Source organism: Panthera tigris, chromosome A2 (genome assembly GCF_018350195.1).
Source record: "Panthera tigris isolate Pti1 chromosome A2, P.tigris_Pti1_mat1.1, whole genome shotgun sequence".
Lineage (NCBI taxonomy): Eukaryota > Metazoa > Chordata > Mammalia > Carnivora > Felidae > Panthera > Panthera tigris.
The window spans coordinates 104,608,680-104,632,805 of NC_056661.1; the positions used below are offsets into that span (position 1 = coordinate 104,608,680).

General features: G+C 35.5%; 1 protein-coding gene across 1 annotated transcript in view; it reads left to right on the forward strand.

The window, feature by feature from the left end:
- The first annotated feature begins 17,968 nt into the window (after window positions 1-17,968).
- Window positions 17,969-24,126, forward strand: part of SCIN (scinderin) — an 80,641-nt gene continuing 74,483 nt past the window's right edge. Inside the window, exon 1 of the mRNA XM_007089098.3 lies at window positions 17,969-18,221. Within this exon, the coding sequence (XP_007089160.1) occupies window positions 18,023-18,221 (199 nt within the window). The 5' untranslated portion in view covers window positions 17,969-18,022. The remainder of the gene's footprint in view (window positions 18,222-24,126) is intronic.

Consider the following 24,126-nt stretch of genomic DNA (forward strand, 5'->3'; position numbering starts at 1 on the left):
CCTAGAAGCCAATGAAGCTAAAGGTATTCACCAGGAGCTGAAGAGTGCTGAAGTCTGTATACATTCTATTTACCTCTTCTCTTCTAGCTTACAGTAAGTGAAAAATAACTTTGATTTCTAAATTAATATCTTTGTGGAGTAGTATGTGCTTACATTGCTTTGTTATCTGTCAAGAATGTTGAAATTGTAAGATTCTTGTTCATTGTACTTGAAATGGAAATACCATCCCTTGAGGTAAGAAATGAAGCTTTTAGGGAAAATGCATGCACATAAATGATTGCGAAGTCTTTTCATCATAGCCAGACGAACATAGGCTCAGCGTTAAGTCTTGCTGAGCACGTTAATGATTAAATGCTCAAAGATGCATTAAAGAAGTGGTCTAATTAACATAAATCTCTATGATACTGGGTTTACATCCTTGCAGGCAATGGGTAAAGGTCACACCATAAATTCCTAGTTACATTTCTCTTTGCGAGTTGTTTGTGAATTCTGAGTTGTAAAGTGACTTTCAAACCGATGTTAAATTGTGTCATAGCTGAATTTTAAGAAAAACATTATGCAATTAATTCACAAGAGAAAGATTGTAAAAGCCAAACTAATTCAAAGATTTTAAGCATAATAAGAACTTTTTTCTATCAAAGTATAATTTTCAGAAAGTTAAAAATGACTTTCAATCTCTTCTGAACCATATCTATTAAATCATTAGAGGTTTACTAATTCACTAATGAAGGTGTAAAGAAGATGACAAAGCTGGTTAAAAGATCATTATAAGATTCTGGGTACTTACACACATGTTTTAAAAATGTTGTAATAAGATTCCTAAGTAATTTACAAAACTGCATCCTTCAGGGCAATAAATTCATAATGTGTGGGGTTATGTTTTCTACCAGAGAAATCATTTGCACTCTCAGTGGAACTAAATCTACCAGTTAACGTGTATCTTCACAGAGGCCAGGACTTAGTTAATAGTAAAGAGTGACTCACACAAAGCTCTATTCTGTAGATCAGCACAATCCACTACAGATAAAATACCAGCCACATAAGTAATTTAAAAATTTCCGGTAGGCACATTGAAAAAAAAGAAAAGTGAAAAATACTAAAAAATTACTTTTAGCGTTTATTTATTTTTGAGAGAGAGGAAGAGAGAGAGAGCATGGGAGGGGCAGAGAGAGAGGGAGGCACAGAATTGGAAGCAGGATCCAGGCTCTGAGCTCTCAGCACAGAGCCCGACGAGGGGCTTGAACTCGGGAGCCGTGATATCATGACCTGAGCCAAAGTCAGATGCTTAATTGACTGAGCCACCCAGGCACCCCAAAAATATTTTTACTAATAAACTTTAGGTAACCTAATAAATGAAAAAACTATTTATCAATTTAACACATAAATAACAAATTATTAATGAGATATTTTACATTCTTTTTTTCTCACTAAGTCTTCAAAATTTGGTGTTCATTTTATACTTAGAGCACATCACCTCTGACTAGCCATATTGTGAGCGTTCAGTAACCACACATGGCAGGTGGTTACCCTATTAGACAGTGTAGTTTTAGATTATTTAAATAATCATTTGACAGACTTGTTAAACAGTGCCCTAAGATCATGTTGAAAGGTTGTGCTATACTTCTTTAGCTTTATTTCCAAGTTTTACTTAATGTTTCCAACCAGGAATTCTAGTCTTTTTCACTGGCTCCCAGGACATTGAATGAGAGCAAACAGAATTTTTCTATAGCACGACCTTATTTAGTATACTAAATGTGTCTTTAAAAGTTATTTTAAAGGCATTTTTGTTTATGATATATATCACGTTGCTTAAGCTTTTAGCTAATGAGTCTTTAAGTTTTAATTGACCTATTCTAACAAAATCTATCACAGCACAGAAAATTAAGCTGCATAGAGGATTACTCTGAGCCAACTACTTTAAATATCTTATATTAGTTACCTAATGTAAGTCTCACAAAAATTCTTTAACCTATTATTATCATTTTAGAGATGTGGAAGCTAGAAGAGAGTTTATGTAACCTGTTAAAGGCCACGCAGTTTTTAAAGGAGGAACTGGAAATAAAACCCAGGCTTCCTAACTGCAAAGCCTGAACTATTAACCACTATGCTATACACAGGGATGACTTCAAAATTAATTATTTCAACCCATATTAATTAGATACTAAACACTTGCTAAGCAAATTAAAATTAAGGATACGTCATTTTTTCTTTACACAAGCAAAAAGTTTTTTCCTGGTTTTCCAAAATGAGTAGGAAGAACCTATACAAAAAAACACACAAAGTTTCTGCAATTATAGGAACATACTATTTCTTTACTCTTTAAAAAATCAATTATGTTGTTTACCTGAAATTAATGTAACACTGCATTAACTCTATGTCAATAAAAATAAATTAAAAATTAATAAGGGAAAGAAGTTGTTCATATTAAATTTTCTGTAGTGGAATAAAATCCAATGCCTTTGTTCTCTCTCATTCCTACTTTATAGGTTTGGTTTGTAAATTGCTCTTATTTCATAGGAAGAAAGCATAACGGGGGGATTCTGTTCTCATTATCACAGAATACAATTTGGAAGACCTTTTAAATTGAAATGGAAATAGAAAATTGAGATAGAACTGGAACTAGGGAAAAAGGGCCTTGCTTAATGATTTTTAAAGGCAAAGTTCTTGAGAAAATGTGGCCAACAGAAATAAAATGTGGCCTCGTGACAAGAGTTTGGCATTTTTTTCTCTTTTTCTATTTTTTGGTTCAACTTGTATAAACTAGAAATTAGTACTGTTCCTTGAATATGTGGTAGGAATTACCTATAAATTTCTACTTGTCTGGTGCTTTCTTAGACAGAAAGCTCCCAACTATTAATACAATATATTTAGTGGCTATTAATGTATTCAAGTTGCTTTTCCATCTTTTATTAATTTTGTCACATTACATTTTTATGTTGTTTGTCCATTTAACTTGGTTTTTCTAATGGGCTGTTAAATCGTTACTTACAGCACAATTTGATAAGTTTCAACATTTTTTTTTTATACCTTTAGTTATTTCACTTACTTCATTCTGTGTTTTGTTTGCTTCCATTTCCCAGATCACTTTTTAAAATGTATGTCTAGCTTACTGGTATTTAGGGGGGACAAAAACAGCTTTCAGTTTTGCAAATCATATCTTTGTCTCCCATGTCATTTAATGACATTATCTTTATTATCTTCATGATCTTCTTGTTTCATATTTTGTTGGTGTTTGTTTATTCTGTTAATCTTTTTCTATCTTCTTTATTTGAAGGCTTATATCATATATGTACACTCTTTGAAGTTTTAATTTTTTTTTATTTTCTAAATAGTGTTTTCAAAACCATACATTTACCTTTGTTCATTGCTGTGTTAGCTCTGAATTATCTCCTAGGATGAGAGGTATACATTCTGTAATAGTTCCTTATGTTTTCTTAGATCCATTTGCTGTATTGGTCTGTTTTTTTTTTTTTTTTCCAAATACTTGTCTCTTCACAGAGAAAATTTGCTCAATAACTTAAATTTGATATATAGTTATTCATTTCATTCAAGATTCCTACGGAGGCAAAATACTATGCTTCTTTTCTAGAGTTGTGACTTTCCTTGGTAATTTGGCTGTTACATTACTTAGCTTTCTCAAACAGTGAGGAACAAAATATAAAGTTTTAAAATTGAGAAAAAATTTTAAAAATTAAAATCACATGAAAGGGATACATTCTTTCTAAGGGCCATGCAGATTATAGATTGAACTACCACTAGTCTTCCCAGATTTAATGTTCAATCTCATAATTTTCAACTACTATTTTAAATAATAAAAGGGAATTTTAAAATGAAAAATCATGTTCAATATACTAATTCTGTTTAAAAATCACTTATGTGTACATATAAAGATTAAAAATAAAGGGGTGCCTGGGTGGGTCAGTTGGTTAAGCGGCCGACTTCGGCTTAGGTCATGATCTCACGGTCCGTGAGTTCGAGCCCCGCGTCGGGCTCTGTGCTGACAGCTCAGAGTCTGGAGTCTGCTTCCGATTCTGTGTCTCCCTCTCTCTGACCCTCCCCCGTTCATGCTCTGTCTCTCTCTGTCTCAAAAATAAATAAACGTTTAAAAAAATTTAAAAAATATATATAAATAAAGTGATTATATCAGAATGGAACTTTTCTTTATATTTTTATGTATTATCTAAGTTTCCTTCAATTTTTATGTGTTACTTTAGCAAGTAGAAAAGAAACAATAAATGCTAATAAAGTAATTAAATCCTAATTAAAACCATGATAAAATCTTTCCTCTGAAAACAAACTTGTACCACAGATTATCCTTTTGAGATTATTGTCAAGTGTGCCAATATATGTATATTTTAGGAATCAAATTGCATATTTTCTTGCTTGATCCTGGCCTGCAAAACTGAGCATCTTTGTGTCTGGTAGATACTTACACACGGAATATTAAACTTTTTATTTTCAGAAGAAGGGTGGAGCCAGACCAAAAGTTGAAGAAACTCTCTCAGCGCTTTGAAAATATATATTTGTTAAAAAGGGTGCAAAAATCATTCCTATCTATCTGAAATAATTCTGTAAACCCTGTGATTTCAGGGAAGAGAAAAAACATCTAGAAGAGGAAGATAAACATGAAAATAGTACCAGCCAAATTGCTTAAGACAGACCCATGTGGCAGGAAATGTCATGGCAAGAGGCAGTCTGGCCAACTAAAGCAATATCAGACAGACCAACCATCAAGTCTAACATTCACATCAAATTACTGTAGGCTGAGGCAAGCTTTTTGGTTTTCTTTTTGGGGGACTTAGTCAACTGAATGGCAAGATGAGACTATGGATGGAGTAATATTTAAAGTCTTATCCATCTCTCAATTTCTAGCTTGGATTTCACATGTATTTCACTATGAGGAAATTGGCTCCCAATATATATAAAGCTCTATACTCACACCACCCTATATCAAAGTATTTTATATGCAGACTAAATACCTAAAGAGCAAAAATGAAGCTATAAATTGGATAGAAGACAATATGAGAGAATATTGTCAATTTGGAAAGGCCCACTTAAAAAAAAATCTAGACACAACCACCAACATGCTGGGATAAAATATTTGTAACACCTACATGAGAAAATGAGTTAATACTATGAACATACACAATGATTAAAGAAAGTTGAGAAAAAGAACCCACACAAAATAAGATATATAAATAAGATAAAAATAAAAGTTATAGAATACCTATAGGCAATCAAAAATTATTTTTAAAAATGTGCTCAACTTCACTGCTAACCAGGAAATGCAAGTTAAAACCAAATGCAATACAATTTCATACCCATTGGATTTGCAATACTTAAATTAATAGCATTAAGTGCTGAGTAGGGCCTGTGAAAATGAATAGTCTTTCATTTTCATGAATTTTCATTTTCATTTCATTTTCATGAATGGCTTTTAGAAAAATAAAATGGGCATGATATACTTGGAGAATACTGTAAAGTATCTATCAAATTTTTAAAATAGAAATATAATTTGATCCATCAATGTCACTTCTATGAATGTATTCTTCAGAAATAGTGGTATTAATATGTGAAGTTGCATATAAAAACCCGTAGCTTTAAGTATTATTTGTAAAGCAAAAAGCCTAGAAAGAAAAACTAAAGGTACACCAATGTAAGTTTAGTACATCAATATAATGTGCTATAAGACAGCAATTTTTATTTTTTAATTTAACTAATTAATTAAGTATTTTTGAGAGAGAGAGAGAGAGAGAGAGCACGTGAGTGAGCAAGGGGCAAAGAGAGGGAGAGACAATCCCTTCAGGAGCAAAGAGAGAGGGAGAGAGAGGCAGAGAGAGTGCAGAGCCTGGAGTGGGGCTCCAACCCATGAACCGTGAGATCATAACCTGAACCGAAATTGGATGCCTACGGACTGAGCCACCCAGGCGCCCCAAGACAGCAATTTTTAAATGAGATAAACCTTTTTTACTTCCTTAAAAAATTTAGTGCATGTTAAGCAAAAATTGCAGGGTAAAACCAAAAGGCGTTTTGGTTCACATACGCATATTTATATGTATGTGTGTACATGTGTGTATATATGTATTTATCTGTATGTTTATAACAATGATGATGATGATATTGATGATGATATAGCTAACATGTACTAGGCACTTACTTTGCACTAAGTCCTATCCTAAACACGTTACATGGATTGATTCAACTAATCCTCAGAACTACCCTACCAGCTAGGGATTAGTATCTCTCCATTTTGAAAAACCACAAACAACTTACCTAAGACACATAGTAGGTGACAGAACTAAAAGTGATTTCAACAGTTTGTCTCCAGAATCTGCATCTCTTAAACTTTTCATTGAAATTCTCTAAACAGGTCCAGACTGAAAAAGGACAGCAAACCACCCAGCCTGGTTAGTGTTGTCAAGCTCTCAGAATTCCAGGGATCCTAGATTTTCCTGTGAGCCATCCAGGAGCATGTGGAGAACTCTTGTGATTTTTGTAAAGACCTGGGCTCCTTTTCTTCTCCAACAATAGGTAGTTGGGTTCTACCTTGGAAGTCTCAATTTATACTTTTAGGGAATAAAATGGAAAGTCAATGAGTATAATACATTAAGTTCCTATTAGATAAAGAATAGCTTTGGGGGAAAATACTGGCATTTGTCTGATGAGAAGCATTTTATTGGAGACACAATAATATTGATTTAATTCTGAGGTAGGTGGGAATATTAATAATTAAGAATTGAAAGCACTGAGGAAAAATGTTCTATATTTGAGTACATTTGCACGACAGTGGTGAGCAAGGGATGAGCCTGTTCACATTCTTAAAGTCAGACAATTGCATTAACAATCGATAAAGGCTCAAGTATAACCTGCTGCTTATATTTCTCTTTGTGAAGGTTTTGAGCAATCGAGTGACTATCCAAACAAAACAAAGCATTAAATGATGTCATTGTCAGGGTTATGTGGAGATTATCAAGCACTTATTTTAGAAAAAAGGAGCAGTGATTTCCAAGGCTAATTCAAACCAGATGCAATTTGAAAGTCTAAGTATTTTCCATTGAGCAAACGGACTCTTTCAGGGAATTTCAGGGCAATGCAGAATCATTCAACTGTGCAGATATATGCTGCAGTTTTGCCTCATTTCTGTACAATAAATGTGTTTTTTTAAACTTCTTTTCAAAGCAATTATTTTGCCAGTCGTACATATCCATTGCTGTGTATTTTACATTAAATGTAAATGCTATCCCAGAGCCAATAAGAATTAATGTTTACCAGGCACATTCTATATATGTTCTAGTTACTTGTCACGTACCTTGCAAGCACAATCTCATTTAACCTTTACAACAGTGTGCATATGGACTTCATACACATGTGTTCAGCATATATTCATTATCACCATTTTACAGATGGAGATGTTGAGGAGGTCACTGAGTTTGGCCACGCTGTTTGTAAATGGAGCCTCTGGAAATCAAACCCAAGTGGTTTTTTTTCTTTTTTAATGCAAAGTCCATATTCCAAACCACTATACTCAGTGCCTCTAAGAGTTATAACCAGGGCAGGAAATGGCCTTCAAGTGTCTTTTCATCTCTAATTTTATCTGGAATATCAACTTTACTAAACTACCTCCTAAACTACTATAAAGTATTTGACATATTTGTTTGTCTATAAAATTTGACACACATGCACAAAAATGGCTTTTTATTCTTCTCTTTAAGTTGAAGAATCTCTTTTCTGTGTTTTCTAGGATAGGACATAAAACTTAAAGCAAAGATAGCTGTCATTTTTTTAATGACTGTAGAGGAGCATTCAATCTTTTCACTGGTTGCAATACAAAGTAAAAATACTCAAATGTCAGAGTAGTTTCCTTTTATGGAGCTAGAACTTTAAACTTTAAAATTACCATTTCATCAAAAAACTTTAAAATTTTTCTTAACAGATGGACAGAGCACTTTCTGCAGAAAACATTCACTTTTATAGTCTCATAATCCCAAGAGGGAAAAGTGAAGGCTATGCAACTTGGTCATCCAAATGACACAAAAAACTTAACTTCCTGATGACCTACTGAAAGATGTGATCCTTTTCTAAAGAATGATCTTGGTTTACCTGATATGACAAGTGGAAGAAGCCAGCTAGGTACCTGGTCATATTGGGAAGCCTGTGTGGCACAGACCTCCAGAGCTGTTGTCAGCCTTTCGACATTTTCCTTCAGATTTTAGTACTCATAATTTAAAACGTTTGAATTGTCATAAACTTCAAAATACGTGTTACTGATTTTCAACTTGTATTTTAATATAGAAAATTCTCCTTAAAGCAAATGACATGGGGGGGGGGGGGCCCTGGGCGGCTCAGTCAGTTAGGTGTCTGATTCTTGGTTTCGGCTCAGGTCATGATCTATGGTTCGTGGGTTTGAGCCCCGCACCAGGCTCTACACTGACAGTATCAGTGTCTCCCTCTCTCCCTGCCCCTTCCCCACTCGCTCTTTCTGTCTCTCTCTCAAAAAAAAAAAAAAAAAAAAAACTTAAAAAATAAATAAATACAATGACTTGGTTTAAACTGTGTGATTAACATTAACAATTTCATTCACTAATCTCCTTTTGGGTAATTGTTTTCTGTAGTGTGTTTGGAAACTGCAAAAAAAAAAAAAAAAAAATCCAAACCAAGCCCAAGAAACCTTTCTCTCACTTTACAAGGTTACTTGATTATAATAAATATTCATTACTTCCCAGTTTAATTTGGGAATTGCTCAGTGAGATGGAAAGCAAGATCTGTAGACACAAACTCAGAGAGGAAGAAAACTCGCCAATGGTTATTACCACACATAAGGAAAAGCAGCCCACACTTGCCAGTTGTTTTGGAAATGAGAGACAAGTGTCAGGCCATACCTCTTCCTGAATGTGGCTGGCCTTTTGGATGGCATCATAAACTCTTCCAAATGCATCCAGCCACACAGCTCTAGGAGCTTCATTCATCTCATAAGTATTTCAGAAGGCATTTATAGCAAAATCATTTCTAAAACCACACAAAGCCCAAGATTATTATTTTTTAAGAAAAACATTTTAAAATGGAGAATTGTAATCTTACACAAAAGTTCACCTAATAGTGAACCCCTATATGCAGTGACTCGACATCAACAACTAGTATCACTTTACCAATTTCATTTTATCTCTCACTCCCCAGCTTCCTTCCTGGAGTATTTCAAAGTAAATTCCAGACATTGTGTCATTTTATTCATAAATATTTTACTATATATCCAAAGGAAAATAAGATGTTTATACCTTTATCTTTAAGGAATATATATATATAGTATAATATACATGATATATAATATATAATATATAAGGAATATATAATATATAATATATATTCCTATATAATTGTAATCATACATTATATTTACCATATAAAAATATAATATATTATTATAACATATATTAATATATATTATATTATATTTTTATACATTACATTTTATTATTTATTATTTATTATTATTACTTATTTATTATATTATTATATAATATATTATAATATGTGTAATATATTATTATATTATGTTATGTTATTATTATTTATTATATATATTTACATATGTAAAGTATTTATATTATTTATTATATGAGTATACGAGAGTATATGAGTATATATGAGTATATGAGTATTTATATTATTCATTATATATAATATATAAGGTATATATAATATTATATGTATAATATATAATGTATATATTGCATTTTCGCCTTTGCCTAAATAATTAAATACTGCAGTCACATAATAAAGGCTATTTATGCAAGAGGATAGTAATTAGGACCATGAGAATATAGCTGAAAGGGAAGAAATACTTTCCTCTTTTTTTTTTGCCTTCTCTTACCTTAAGTACTCCCTGAGCTTTTTCCTCTTTGCTGTTCTCTGGATTCAATAAGTAGATACATTTTGGGGGTCATTATAAGTTTTGAAACTAGACCAAAAGAAAAGCTAATATATGCAACATAAAGCATATTTTCCTTAACAATCATTGAATGTTTTTGTAGTGATAGTTCATAAGGCTGCAAGATTTCAGGTCATAGAAACAAGTATTTTTCTGCACACTGTTAAGCCAGACGGTAATAAAATAGTAAATTAGTAACCCAGGTTTTACAATTCATGTGAAACACTTCCTGACTTAAAGGTTTTTCTTTTTGTCACACAGTTAAAAGAATATATAGGGAAAATGAGAATTAGAACCACAATATTCATCTCCAATAATTCTACAGTTCCCCCTAATTTCTTTAGATCACTGCATAATTTTTATTATAATAGGTCTAAGTTCTATATAACTTTTATATATTGACATGCCAACATTAAAAATATATAAATCAGATAGATTTCTTAATTTTTGTTGGTGTTTCAATTTATCTATTTATTTTATTTGCGTTGGGATTTCAGAATTGAATTGATTGTGCTCCTTGGGTCATGGCAAATTTTTATTGCCAACCAGTGTTTTATTTCATGATCCTTCCCATTCATTCTGCCATCATCTAGCCCCTTCCCACACCCACCTAGCACCCACTCACAGGCTTGCACTCTTTCAATCGACATTCCTCATAGTTCATGGTCATTTGCAAATACGCACGTCCATGAAATTTATTTCTAACATAGGTATGCCTTTCATGGCATAAAAGGTGTCACATCCTATTTCTTACTGTTTTATTCAGTTGTTTAGTTTTACAATGTAGTCACACAGCTGTTTTTTCCATGTGACTCATTGGCTCTGACACTGTACAGTATTCCTCACATGCTTATCCATATGCCACATTTTATGTGTGTCTGCAGATGCCTATTTTTGAATTCCTAGGTTGCCTTCAACTGCTTTCTACCACCATATGCTAAAGGGTACATCATTGTACGTGTCTTCTGGTGCATCTGAGAAGAGCATCTCCGGAGTGTAGGACCAAGAGTGAGATTTGGGGGCACAAAGTATGCGACTACAATTTTCACTAAATATTGCCAGAGTGTTTTCTAAATGGCTACATTGTGTTAGAGCTGTGTCTCTCACTATTATGTGAGATTTCACATTTCCCCACATCTTCACCAGACTTTGCCATTCTCTCTCAAATTTTTAGCAACCTGATGACTCTAACATTGTATGACCGCAGTAGTAGAATCATAGTGGTTGTAGAGATTAGGTGTGTGAATCAGGACACTTATATTTTAAAAGCCCTTAGAATAGTGCCTGACCATAGTAAGCACTCAAATATTGTCAGTTTATGTGGTTCCTCCAATGAACATAAGGCTCAAGTCAATGAGCGTTCTTCATATATTTAGTAGCCATTCAAATTACTCCACAGCTTTATATTACTTTTCTATAAGGTTGTTTGACATTATTCTTTCTGTGTCCCTTTTCTTTGCATATACTCTCAACATCTTTAATTTTTTATAGAAATTGAAAGGATTTTCACACAATCTACTGTTGATGATTTAATCTTCTATTTGCTGTCCTATTTTGAGGGCACATCTTTAGTTCAATGTAGTAAAGCTATCAATTTTTCCCTTTATATTTCATGTTATTTTTAGTATTGTTTAAAAAGTCTCTTTCTATTCTGAAATCATAGACACATCCAATTTTACACTTATAAAATTTATAGAAATATTTATTAAAATTATTTATAATAATTATATTATTTTAATTCTTTTGAATTTGTATTTAGTTTTATGTCATTATGTCATTTTATATCATTTATATCATTCACATTCTTCTAATCATTTTATAATCTTGTTGAATTTTCTTACTACTTCTAGTCTGTCATTAGATTCTTTTTATAAAAAAATATTTATTTATTTTGAGAGAGAGATAGAATGTACCTGCCTGTGCACACGAACTGGGGTGGGGGCAGAGAGAGAGAATTCCAAGCAGGCTCCATGCTGGATACCAGGCTCCAGCATGGAGACTGACCGGGGGCTCAATCCCTCGACCCTACGATCATGACCTGAGCCGAAATCAAGAGTCAGATGCTCAACCAACTGAGCCACCCAGATGCCCCAGTAGATTCTTTTAGATTTTTAGGGATTTTCGTATTATTAACTGCAAGTAATTAGTTTTGATTCTTCCTAGCAGCTCCTAATACATTTTATTTCCTTTCCCAGTCTTCTTGTATTGTCTAAGACTCCGTGTCCTGTTGAATAGTAGTGAAATAGCTGGTTTTCTATTTTTTTCCAATGTTAAATGAAATCCTTCCAAAATTTTTTCATTTGATATGTTATTGCTATAGTTTATTATTTTGTCATTAAAGTAAGGAAGTCCCCTTTTGCCTAGTTTTCTAAGAATGGTAAACATGAGGAGATTTTATTTCTTACTAATCTATTGAGGTTGTTATTATTATTATTTTAAACAAAACTGTTTTTGGTTGGATAAAATTTTATTTATAATATTAGTATTGATATTCATAAATGAAACTGAACCATATTTGTATTTTCTTGAACTACCTATATTGGAATTAGAATGCTATCATAACATCATTAAAATAATTTTAGCAGCTGTTTTTTCTGTTGTCTAGACAAACTACTATAAAATAAGAAACATACATGGCAAAACTCACATGTAAAACTTCTAGAAGGAAAATGTTTTAGAGAATTGTTATTTAAAATACATTGTTCAATTAATATTTTCTATTTCTTCTTGTGTTAATTTTGGCATTTTGCATTTTCCAGAAATATATCCATTTTGCTTTCAATATCAAATTTACTGGCATTTATTTATTTAGAATATTATTTTTGATTTTTAAAATATTTATGTAATTGCTGGAATCAAGAACTGTATATTCCCTAGGGTCCCATTATCTCTCAACTTCTGTCTTTGATTTCAAATTTAAAGAACAACAGTCTCGCTGAGATAAATCTAAATTCATGTCAAATCAATTCACTATTCCTCATAAATTAGGCTACCTCACCTGCTTAGGGCCTAGCTACATTCCTACTGAGGCATGTAGATGTTTGGATGTTCCCTATGGTTTAGATGGTGAGCTCATGACTCAGATTACCTGGATTCAGATACCAGCTCAGCACTGAGTACAAACATAACTTTGTGAAGTTTCTTATCTGATCTGTACTTCAGTTTTCCTTTCTTGAAAATGGAGATGATAATAGCACTGTCCACACTGTATGATTTTTGTGTGATTAAACTGGTAATACGTATGAAAACACAGTATATAGCACACACAAGATATTCAAAAGTAATCTATGTTTATTTATAATTTAACCAAACATGAATATACCAGTTTCTATCTTCCATTTTTTCTTTCATTCAATGTTATTATGAAAAATTTTCCAGTAACTCCATATTTTTCTAAAATATAACGTTTAGTAACTTCCAAACATTATCCACTGTGGATAGAGGTGGATGGATGGATACACAGAGATAGACAGAGGGAAAGACAGAAAGAAGATGCATGAATATGTCTGTATCAACTCAAACATTTGGAGAGGATATGCACCTTTGGTAAAATGTTGCACCCTCTAAAAGATAGACTTCAATGGACCAAAGACAGGTATTCACTTCTTGAATAATAACATTTTTGTCAAAATGGAGAGCAAGAAAGATGTGATTATGTGTATGATTCCTTTATAATTTTTCAAATAAAAATAAAAGTTAAAATTATGACATACTTTCAAAGTATGGGACTTGGGATTTGTTGACGCCCAGCAAGTCAGGATTTCTTGGTGGGGAGGGTGGAACTTTTGTAAATTCTACATTGTTTACAGCCCTACCTACTCAGTGAAAAGACCTGTGTACTATAGGTGACAAAACAAATTACAAATCAGAAGATAGAGTTTCATATCATGATCTTAATTTTTTTAAAATGTTATCAGAACTTATCTATAGGTTGTGTCATAAGTTGAATCTTATTCATAGTCTTATTCATAAAGACTTCCAAAATTGTCTTTAGTCAGTGTAACTATTGTAATCGGAAATATTCATGATAAATATTAACATAAAAAATCATGGGAAAAAGTCAAAAGCGTTCTTGCTTTTGAAAAGTCTCCCAAGCACGCCAGGGCTCCACACTTTCTTTGGTGAAATAAACTGCCTTCCATTTTTCTTCAGTGGGCCTCAGCTGGAAGCATGAATACCAAGAGTCCAGACGATAGTCATTGAACAACTTATTTTTAATCTTTGTCATTTCAGGAGAGGGACTGAGTAGACATGGGAGTGATCATGCCAGATTCAGAACAGTGTCCCCTGAAATACGTTTAAAAAAAAATATTTCAAAAATCCTTCCAGTCAATTTAAATAGTCTATGGAAGCCTGTGATTTTAGGGAAACCTCAAAATATCAAGACAAGAGGAAGCTAAGAGTAAAAGGAATACCAAATTGCTTAATTTAGACTCATAAAAAAAGATGTTGAGTCAAGAAGAGAATTTGCTAAAGGAAGTGATTTTTGATCAGTGAGAAGCGTATCTTCAAGTCCTTAGGCTGTTTTAAACAAGTTGCCATTGGGTTTAGGTGAATTAATTAACCTTATTTTTGTTAAGTACCTGCACACAAAATGATGATCTGATCATGTCTGATTTCCATCATTCTCTATGGTCATACAGTTCTGACATTCAAATATTGTAAGTAGTTGTTGACATAGTCCTTGAAAAATCTGAAGTTATTTCTCAGAGGCTGGTAAAGTCAGGGCTACAAACACACAAAACTGAATGGAATGTTAACTGGGATAATTAGTAAATAGACACATTTAGAAAAACCAGGCAAAGAGAAAAAGTTGCTACAGTCTCAGGGCTTTAGCCTCAATTTTATCATATTTTAAAACCAGAATTATCTTCAGATCTCTATTTGCATCAGCACAAGCTTAAAGCAAAATTTATCATTTCAAATCAGAAATCTCCATGAGACTTTGGATCCTCAACCTTTCCTTCTGTCATAAGCCTTCTTTAATATGTAAAGACCTAAAATAATGATGGTGTTTTCTCTCAATAATCTTGCAGGGGTTTACTATTTACTATGTAATAAAAATAATAAATGAGTTTTATATATAATGAAAATATTATGAAGAAAGTTGCTGAATCAACCCACTATGTCAAGTAGGTTTACAAGAAATGAATTATTTATCAAAATAGCACACACTCAAGACCAATAAAACCTTCACCATAGTATTGGGCCATGACCATGTCTTTATAGTATTATGTGTAATTTTAAATTAATGAAAGGGAAAGTCATAGATCCTGACTGAAATTAAAAAAAAAAAAGGGGTGAATTTTTTTTTTTTTTTTAAGTTCTAGTTTGTCTAGTATGGTCAAGAAGAATTTAAATACACTTCCCTAGAAAGTGCATTTTCACTTTCACTAATCACACAGCTTTGATAGGTACTAGGGCTAAGGGCCCTTGCTAATTATTAACTGTGTTTATTGATTGGTTCTCACAGCTCTGGAACAATTATCTCTTTTGATCCTCATGACACTCAGGTCTCCTGAATCCAGGCTCCATGTGTACACCCTCAAATCATTGGGGAAATCAAACAAGAGTTATTACTATTTAGCAGGACTACCAGTAAAACAAATGTATTTAAAAAATTGTTTTTAATGTTTATTTATTTTTGAGAGAGAGAGAGAGAGAGAGAGAGTCAGAGTGTGAACAGAGGAAGGGCAGAGAGAGAGGGAGACACAGAATCTGAAGCAGGCTCTAGGCTCTGAGCTGTCAGCACAGAGCCCAATGTAGGGCTCAAACCCACGAACCCTGAGATCATGACCTGAGCTGAAGTCGGATGTTCAACCGACTAAACCACTCTAGTGCCCCTAAACAAATGTATTTTTAAATGCATTATTTCATTATTACAGACAAAAGAAAGCAGATAAATGTCCTGGCCTAAGCAAGAGGGAATTCCACTTGTCCATATCAAAGTTCTTTCTTACTTCTTCAACTAGAAGGAAATTATTTCCTTTTATTTTTATTTCTTCACTAATATTTCTTCACTAACAGGAAAGAAATTATTGCTAAAACTGAAACTAAGCTTAAGTGATCACTCTGATTTTTAAGTTATCTTGTGTCCAGATCACTGGTTCTTATAATTTTTCACTAGAAGATGGAAAAGAACAAATGACTTCTACTTTACAGATTAAGGAAACTAAGACATATAATGCCTCGGTGACAATGTTAAAACTAAACTTCCTGGTGTTGCATGGGACATGCTAGAGTGGAAGCTTCTCTGGGGATAAGTTAGAAGAAATAAAAATATAAAGTATATTTATGTGAGCAAATCTTAGCCAAATAATTGGACTGAAAGAACGAGTTTTGGTAAACATCATGGTTTCTGAACGAGACTCAGTGGGCTTGAATTTCCCCTTGGCCATGCACACTTGCAAAGTCTCAGTTTTCTCATCTGTAAAATGAGCCTCATTATATCCACTTTTTATTGTTTTGGTTAGGAGGAGGAAAGAAAGAGAATATAGATAATAATATTTATCAATCAGTATCTCAACCTATAAATACATGACATTCACAAAATAGGAAAATCTCAAGAGTTTTTTTTTTAATAGGCTATATACAGAAGTTGAAAGACAGAAAAGCCAAGAAGGAAAATGCATCCAAGGGGGTAGTTGCTAGAAACTGAAAAAAGAAAAAAGAAAAAAAACAAACACACACATACGCACCCCCCCCCAAAAAACAGAAAAAGCAACATAGAGTTATTTGTTGTCTTTAAAGGTACAGTGACTTTTGGTAGAAAGGACCAAGTATATAAACATTCTGACCTCACTCTCCTCTCTCTGATTTCCAACCAACCCTAAGCTAGAGGTCATCGAAGACCAGTTGCTTTAGTCCATGCAAGTCAGCCCTAAGGGAAGACCACAGGATGCAGAAGGATGGAGAAGGTAATTAGAGGAGCAAAATCAAGTCTGTCACAAAATAATAGCTCATTAGTGAACATTTTCTATGTAACAGACACAAATGATTTACTTGTGTCATCTCATTTGTACTTTTGAATTTTTCCCATAGTCATGTAATACCTGTTTAAAAACATAAATTAATTAAGGAAAAATCGAATTGCATATTATTAGTGATCGTCTGGGGACTCTTGTAATTTGGGAAACGGTGAAAGAAAATACACCTGCATAAACATCAGTTTTCTAAATCTTTAGATCCCTAGTGACTGGCTTTTTCAGAACAAAAGCCTTTGCCATACCCGCTTCTGTTAAAAGAATGCACAATAAAACGTAAACTTCCACACACTCGTGTTACAGTGCCGCAAAAGCAAAAACTATAGGGTAAACAATGAGAAATCAATCCCTTGAAGCCAGGTAACAGGTAACTCACAAGGCAAGCTGCGCATAACACCACAGACAAACAACCCAGTCTTGAGAACACCCCAGGAGGAGGGCTGCTCTCTTTTCAACAACTTTCCTGGACAAAAAAAGCAAAGAGCTTAACCACTGCTTCTGAACCCCGGGGGATTTACAGAGAGCTCTGTCTTCTGCGTAGGACCACCAGCCTACTAGGTTTTCGTCCTTTCCAAAGAAACCTGACATTTTTGTTTTTCACGGCACTTTCGAACCGGAAAGATTAAGACGGAAATTTCGGCTACCAGAGATGGAGCGACTGGCAAGTGAAATGATGGAGTTGGTGATTATGATTGTTACCTGGATAGTCATTTTTCTTTTTAAAAGAACGTTGCGCCCGTCCGAGTTTCAGTTGTTAATCTCCTCCATCTGATATCGAAAAAAATGTCCTTCCTTAGACTAGGAGGCATTTCCAGGAGTGTCTGTAAATTCCTTTCGGATCTCACGATTTCTGAGATTGTGAATCTGCTGCTAACTCAGAGTAGGGCGGAGGCGGTGGGTGCTAGGTGCATCGCTCAGATTGAGACTGGATCCCCTGCTACCCGAGCAACCCCGCCTAGGGTATTTAGCCCCTCCCGCTTCCGAGCCCCGCCTCCCCGCAAGGCGAGCCCTATAAAGTCGCGGAGCACAGTCTCTTCTGCCCATCTCGGATTAGTCCGACTCCAAGACCGACAAGGTGCCCCGCCCCTTGCCCAGAGCGCTGCCTGCAGGAGCAATGGCCCACGGGCTGTACCACGAGGAGTTCGCCCGAGCGGGCCAGCAGGCGGGGCTGCAGGTCTGGAGGGTCGAGAAGCTGGAGCTCGTGCCGGTGCCCGAGAGCGCTTACGGCGACTTCTACGTCGGGGATGCGTACCTGGTGCTGCACACGGCCAGGGCGAGCCGGGGCTTCTCCTACCGCCTGCACTTCTGGCTAGGTAAGGGGGTGCAGGCTGCGAGACCACGACGCGCCCAGGTCGGGGTGGGGCGAGGCGGCTAAGCTGAGATTTGCAGGCTGGAGGTTGGGGTGGGGGGCGGGTGAGGTGCAGGTGAAGTTGGGGGAGAGGGGGGCCGCAAACCGGGCGGGCCCGGAGACCCGTCGCGCCTGTCGCGCCCCCGCCCGACCGCCCCCTTTGGACTGGCAGCCTTCTCCCCGCCAGAGCCCGCTAGTGCGAACGCGGCAGGAAACGCGGGGCGCGGCGAGGTCGGGAGCAATCTTATCCCATGGACTTTGACCTTTGTCAGGCGCATCACCCGGGCTTGGAGACAGGTTTCCCCAGATTCTCCCCCTTTCACCTTCCATTCTGCAAACCCGCGCCCGCCCAGGGCCGCTGCTTAGCGCACCCCGGCTCTGGCCAAGTCCCGCTCTCCTTGCGACAAGTTCAGTCCTGGTTTCCCTGTCCGGGAGGAGATGCAGTCAAACAAGTTTGCAGGCATCCGCCGCAGCTGGCGAGAACTAACCGCCCCCCCCTCCCTTTTCTCTAATTTATTTTTAGTTTTTGCCTTTAGGCCCCAGCTTCTTTTTGTCCACAAATTTCGGCGGTTAATGCTCTGGGTGGCTTTAAATCAAGACCAACTTGCTCACGCGTTCTGCTAACAGAAATTCTTGTTGATCAGGTGTTGGCGACCCTGGATGGAAGAGAGGAAAAAAAAATAGAGATATCGTCAATATAAATAAATTGCTTTATACGGCATATAGATGAGTTGCTCTATTATGATAATTATTTTTAAAAATATTATTTATCTACTTGAACAAGGGCACCGTGTGAAACAAAACAGCTCCTTCAGCAGTAGTAATTATTTTGGGCTGCATTCGTGCCAGGATGTCAGAATACTGGGCCTTGTGTGTTCTACTTTTTCCACCTTCTACTTTTACTCGTAAACATCCTGAATGTCCAACCTCTCCCCGTAAGATCCTGTGCCAGTGGGCACACCCCTTCTAACAACATGTCGATTATCTGAGACTTACTGCCTTCTTTTTTGACTAGATTGCCTCCCCTAGACTTCTGTTTCTATATTTTTAGCTTTATTCCTGAGCCTGTGGGAGAACACGAAACCACACACACACTTTGAAGTCCCTGAAAAACCATCATTTTTATTTCTAACGTTTGAAGCTTTTAAGAAATAGAATGGCAGAAAACATTGAGAAAGGATGCTCTCAGTGGTAGTGAACACCTCAGCAGACGCTCCAAATGAGACTTATAATGAGGGAAAAGGGCTGTTTTTATTATAGCATTCGATATTACAATTTTGTGCTTACTTGGTGGAGTGCAAGCTGAGTTCCAAGCACATTGTGATTTCCTAGTGTAGTGTCACTATTCCTATCATATTAGACATTGATTGATTTAAATTTTACACCAGAAGTCACTGAAACCTTAATATAAAACCATGTTCACGAATGAATGATGCCAGAGAGAATAGTAATGTTCTCATCTTGGTTTATGTATTCATAACTTGGATCTGGAATGAATAAGAGTGTCTGAAATGCCACATTTGAAATTTTGGTCAATTAAGGTGTGAAAAGACTTTGTATCCTGCTGTAGACAACAGTTAAATTTGACGTTGTTGGGAGACTATAAGAGGGCTGTGAATACAGGTGTTTTGTTTTTTTTTTAATTTTTTTTTGGTTTTTGTTTTTCTTGTTTTATAGATTCTTTCTTATCCAAAGAAGCTCATTAAGCAAATTGTTTTTTAGGGTTTACAGATTCACATTAACTCATTATTCACATTATTCATTTATGTGTTACCAATTTCAAAAATTGTAATAGAAAATGCCTTGGGCAGAAACACTTCATGATTTTAAAGACTTGCTAAAGCTGAAGTTAATAGTATGTTAAGTAATAAGTGAATTCAGTAATTACTTAGTATGCCCAACATTGTGTAAGGCATTTTTGCATGTGAATAATTTATGAGCCTTCCCTTAAAGTTTATAATCTCAAAGATACAATAAGATGAACAGTGATACAACACAGATAAAATGTGCTAAATACCATGAAAAAGAGAGTGTCTGTATTTCTGGGACACAGGGAAGTAGAGAAGCTTTGACGGAATAAAGGAAAATGAGGATAATTGGGAGGGATCGACTCCAAGAGAAAATCATGAGGAGCATGGAAAAGTTTAGAGTAAAATAGTAACCAGGGCCTTTAGATGGAATTGTTTAGCAGTTCTTCCTACTTTAGTTCCCTGAAGCTAGCTGTATTTCATCCAAAATATTCTACCCAGGACCTGAATTTGTATGAGTTCATGAGGGTTAATCAGAGAGACAGGTTGAGAAAAAGTTCCAAGAGGGAGAGCTGAAAGTTCGGGGGGAGGGGGGGGGCAGGAGGTTTGACTATAAATCATTTGGAAGGAGGATGAAAGACACTGAAATTAGAACCAGGTTGGGATGGAAAAGGTGCATTGGAGAGAAAAGAAGAAACAGGCCAAGTGAGAGGAGGAAAGGGGAAACAAGGAGAAGCAGGACCCAGAATGGAAGAATAGAGGAAGAGCCCTCTTCCCTGCTCTCTCCCTCATTGGCTTTCTGCGATGCCCTTGCATATCTTAGATTATTCCCTTTTATTATTGTTTCTTTATTTACTTTACAAAGTAATAATTTGTTGCCTATAACTTAAAAGTTGTTGCATTGGTCTTTCCTAAAAAATATTTTTAGCTTTGCACCTAGCAGTTTAAATGCATCCACCTTCTGCTTCTAGTTCCTTAGAGCATCATGACTATGGGCATGACTGGGTAATAAAGCTACTCTGTCACATCCTGGGCCTACACTACAAACATCCACTCACCCCGATCCTTTCTCTTTCCAGTTTTAAACTTTACGTAAATGTATTTGAGAGTAGCAAACATTTATGGTATATCTAGTCTGTGCTTGGCTGTCTGTGAGGCAAAGAAAATCCAAAGAATTGGATTGCAGTATGCAGTGTACAATACAAGGAACTTAGACTATACAAGGGCTGGTGAGGATTCTGAGAAACTGGATTTTTATACATTGCTTAGGGGGGAGTATAAAATGGTACAACCATTATGAAGAAGAGTTTGACACTTTCTTATAAAACTAAACTTGGAGCTGCCATATGACCCAGCAATTGCATTCATGGGTATTTCTTCCAGAGGAATGAAAATTTAGATTCATGTAAAACTTATACACAGATCTCCATAGCAGCTTTATTTGGATAGACAAAAACTTGAATTAGCCCAGATATCCTTCCACAGGTGACTGGTTAAACAAACTGTGGTATATCTATACCAGAGAACACTACGGAGCAATAAAAAGGAACAAAACTATCAATACGCACAACAACTCAGATGAATCCTTGGGAAATTTTGCTGAGTGAAAGAAAAACAATGACAAAAGGTTCCCTGGTGTATGATTCCGTGTACATAAAACATTCTTGAAATTATAGAATTTTACATTCGTTGTTATCAGGGGGTAGGGATGGGGTGGGAAGGGGGTGGTGCAGGTGGGAGGTGGTGGTAGTTATGAAAGGGCAACATTTAAGGGATTTTTTGGTGATCTAACTGCACAGTTTTTTTTTACTGGGATGACCAATACATGAATTTGCACATGTGATCAAATTTTAGAGAACTAAATGTACAAACACACAGAGCAGCACAAGTGAAATTGGGGAAATATGACAAAGATAAGTGGGTTGTATCAATGTCTGTATCCTGGTGTCTGCATTCTGTGCTGTGCTGTACTTATGTATTTGTGCTTTCTTTTTTTTTAAAATTTTTTAACATTTATTATTGAAAGAGAGAGCCAGCATGAGTGGGGGAGGGGCAGAGAGAGAGACACACACAGAATCCGAAGCAGGCTCCAGGCTCTGAGCTGCCAGCACAGAGCCTGACACGGGGCTCGAACTCACAGGCCGTGAGATCATGACCTGAGCCGAAGTTGGACGCTTAACCAGTGGAGTCACCCAGGCGCCCCTGTATTTGTGCTTTAATATACTGTACTATACCAACCTATACTATAGTTTGAAAAATGTTACCACTGGGGCAAATTTCGTCTGTTGATCTATGGGTCTCTCCTTCCACCAGTACCACACTGTCTTAATTACTGTAGCTGTATAGTAAATCCTAATATCAGATGGAGTTATTCTTCCAATCTTCTTTTTCGTTGTCAAAAGTGTTTTAGCTCTTCTACGGCCTGGGCCTTTTCATATAAATTTCACAATAAAATTGTGTAATCTATGATAAACCTTTCTGTAATTTTGATAGGAATAGCATTAAGCTTGTAGATCAACTTGGGGAAAATTAAAATCTTAATTATATTGGGTCATATAATCTTAACTATGTCTCTATATTTGTTAAGGTCTTTGATTTTTTTTTTTTTAAATTTAATGTTTATTCACTTTTGAGAGACAGAGAGTGAGCACGGGAGGGGCAGAGAGAGAGGGAAATACAGGATCTGAAGCAGGCTCCAGGCTCTGAGCTGTGAGCACAGAGCCCAGTGAGGGGCTCGAACTCATGAGCTTTGAGATCACGGCCTGACCCAAAGTCAGACGCTTAACCAACTGAGCCACCCAGGCACCCCAGTCTTTGATATTTTTATCAACATTTTATCATTTTTAGCATATAGATCATGTACCTGTTTTATTAAATATATACCTGTTTCTTTGGAGTGATTGTAAATGGTAGTGTTTTTAATTTCAATTTCTGCATGTTCATTGTTTCTATACAAAAAAAAAAATGTGACTGGTTTTTGTTATTGATTAATCTTTATCCTCCTATCTTGCTGAATGCATTTATTCTGGGAGTTTTTGGGGTTGTTTTTGTGGATTCCTTCATATTTTCTATATGGACAATCCTGTCATCTCTAAATAGGGACATTTTATTTCCTCTTTTCCAATGTATGTTTTTATTTCCCTTTCTTACCTGATTGCAGTGGTTAGAACTTCCCATGTTATGTTAAGTAAGAGTAGTAAGAGTGGACCTCCCATGTTCCAACTTAGGGAGAAAACATTCAGTCTTTCACTATTAAGAATTGTATTAGCTGTGTGTTTTTTGTAGATTCTGTTTATTAAGTTGTGGATATTCCCTTGTATTCCTAACTTTGCAAGAGTTTTTATCACGAATGGCTATTTGATTAACCTAGTTATTAAACCTCCCTTTTAGTCTGTTTTATATATAAAATCATCACAACCCCAAAAGAGTTTTAGCAAGTTTGCAGCCTATGTACAAGTACAATGTAACATAATATAAAAGGACATAACACAAAAGAACATAACATAACTTGAAAGACACTGGTTAAATCAGAAAAGGGAAAATAAATGAAGTTATAAGCAAAATTCATAGAGCAAGTACATACGTTTCTGAACACTTGCTAGAATTACATCATAGTATCATTGAATTGGATTCTAGTTTTCACATTCAAAGGCTGGTATTGGTTTCTTTAGGACCTTTCAACTTCTTTATAGCAAACCCTCTAGTTTATTAATACTGATATCCCTTGACCTAGCACAGTACACAAGCATCGACAAATGATAGCATAATTTAATTAACTTACTTCCAGTTCATTCATTAATTGCATGCCTGTCTATTTACATCTGTCTAAAGAAATTTGTGTTTCAACTTGTACTCATTAAGAATGTTTTATGTCAAACACATTATCCTTAACACTTCTGATATTAACCTTGATTTAAGCTTCCCTCTTAAAACATCTCAGTGCAAATCTACATCTTTGCCTTTATTAGTATTCTCATTTATGGATGGGAAAGTGGGCAGAAGAATGACACTAGCATTCTTTTGGACTGTAAAATTTCATGTGTTTTTTTCCTTTCACCACAAGAAGTTCACAAAATTGATACCATGGCAAATATCCTTCTAGCTAGTGGATTTTTTTTTCCT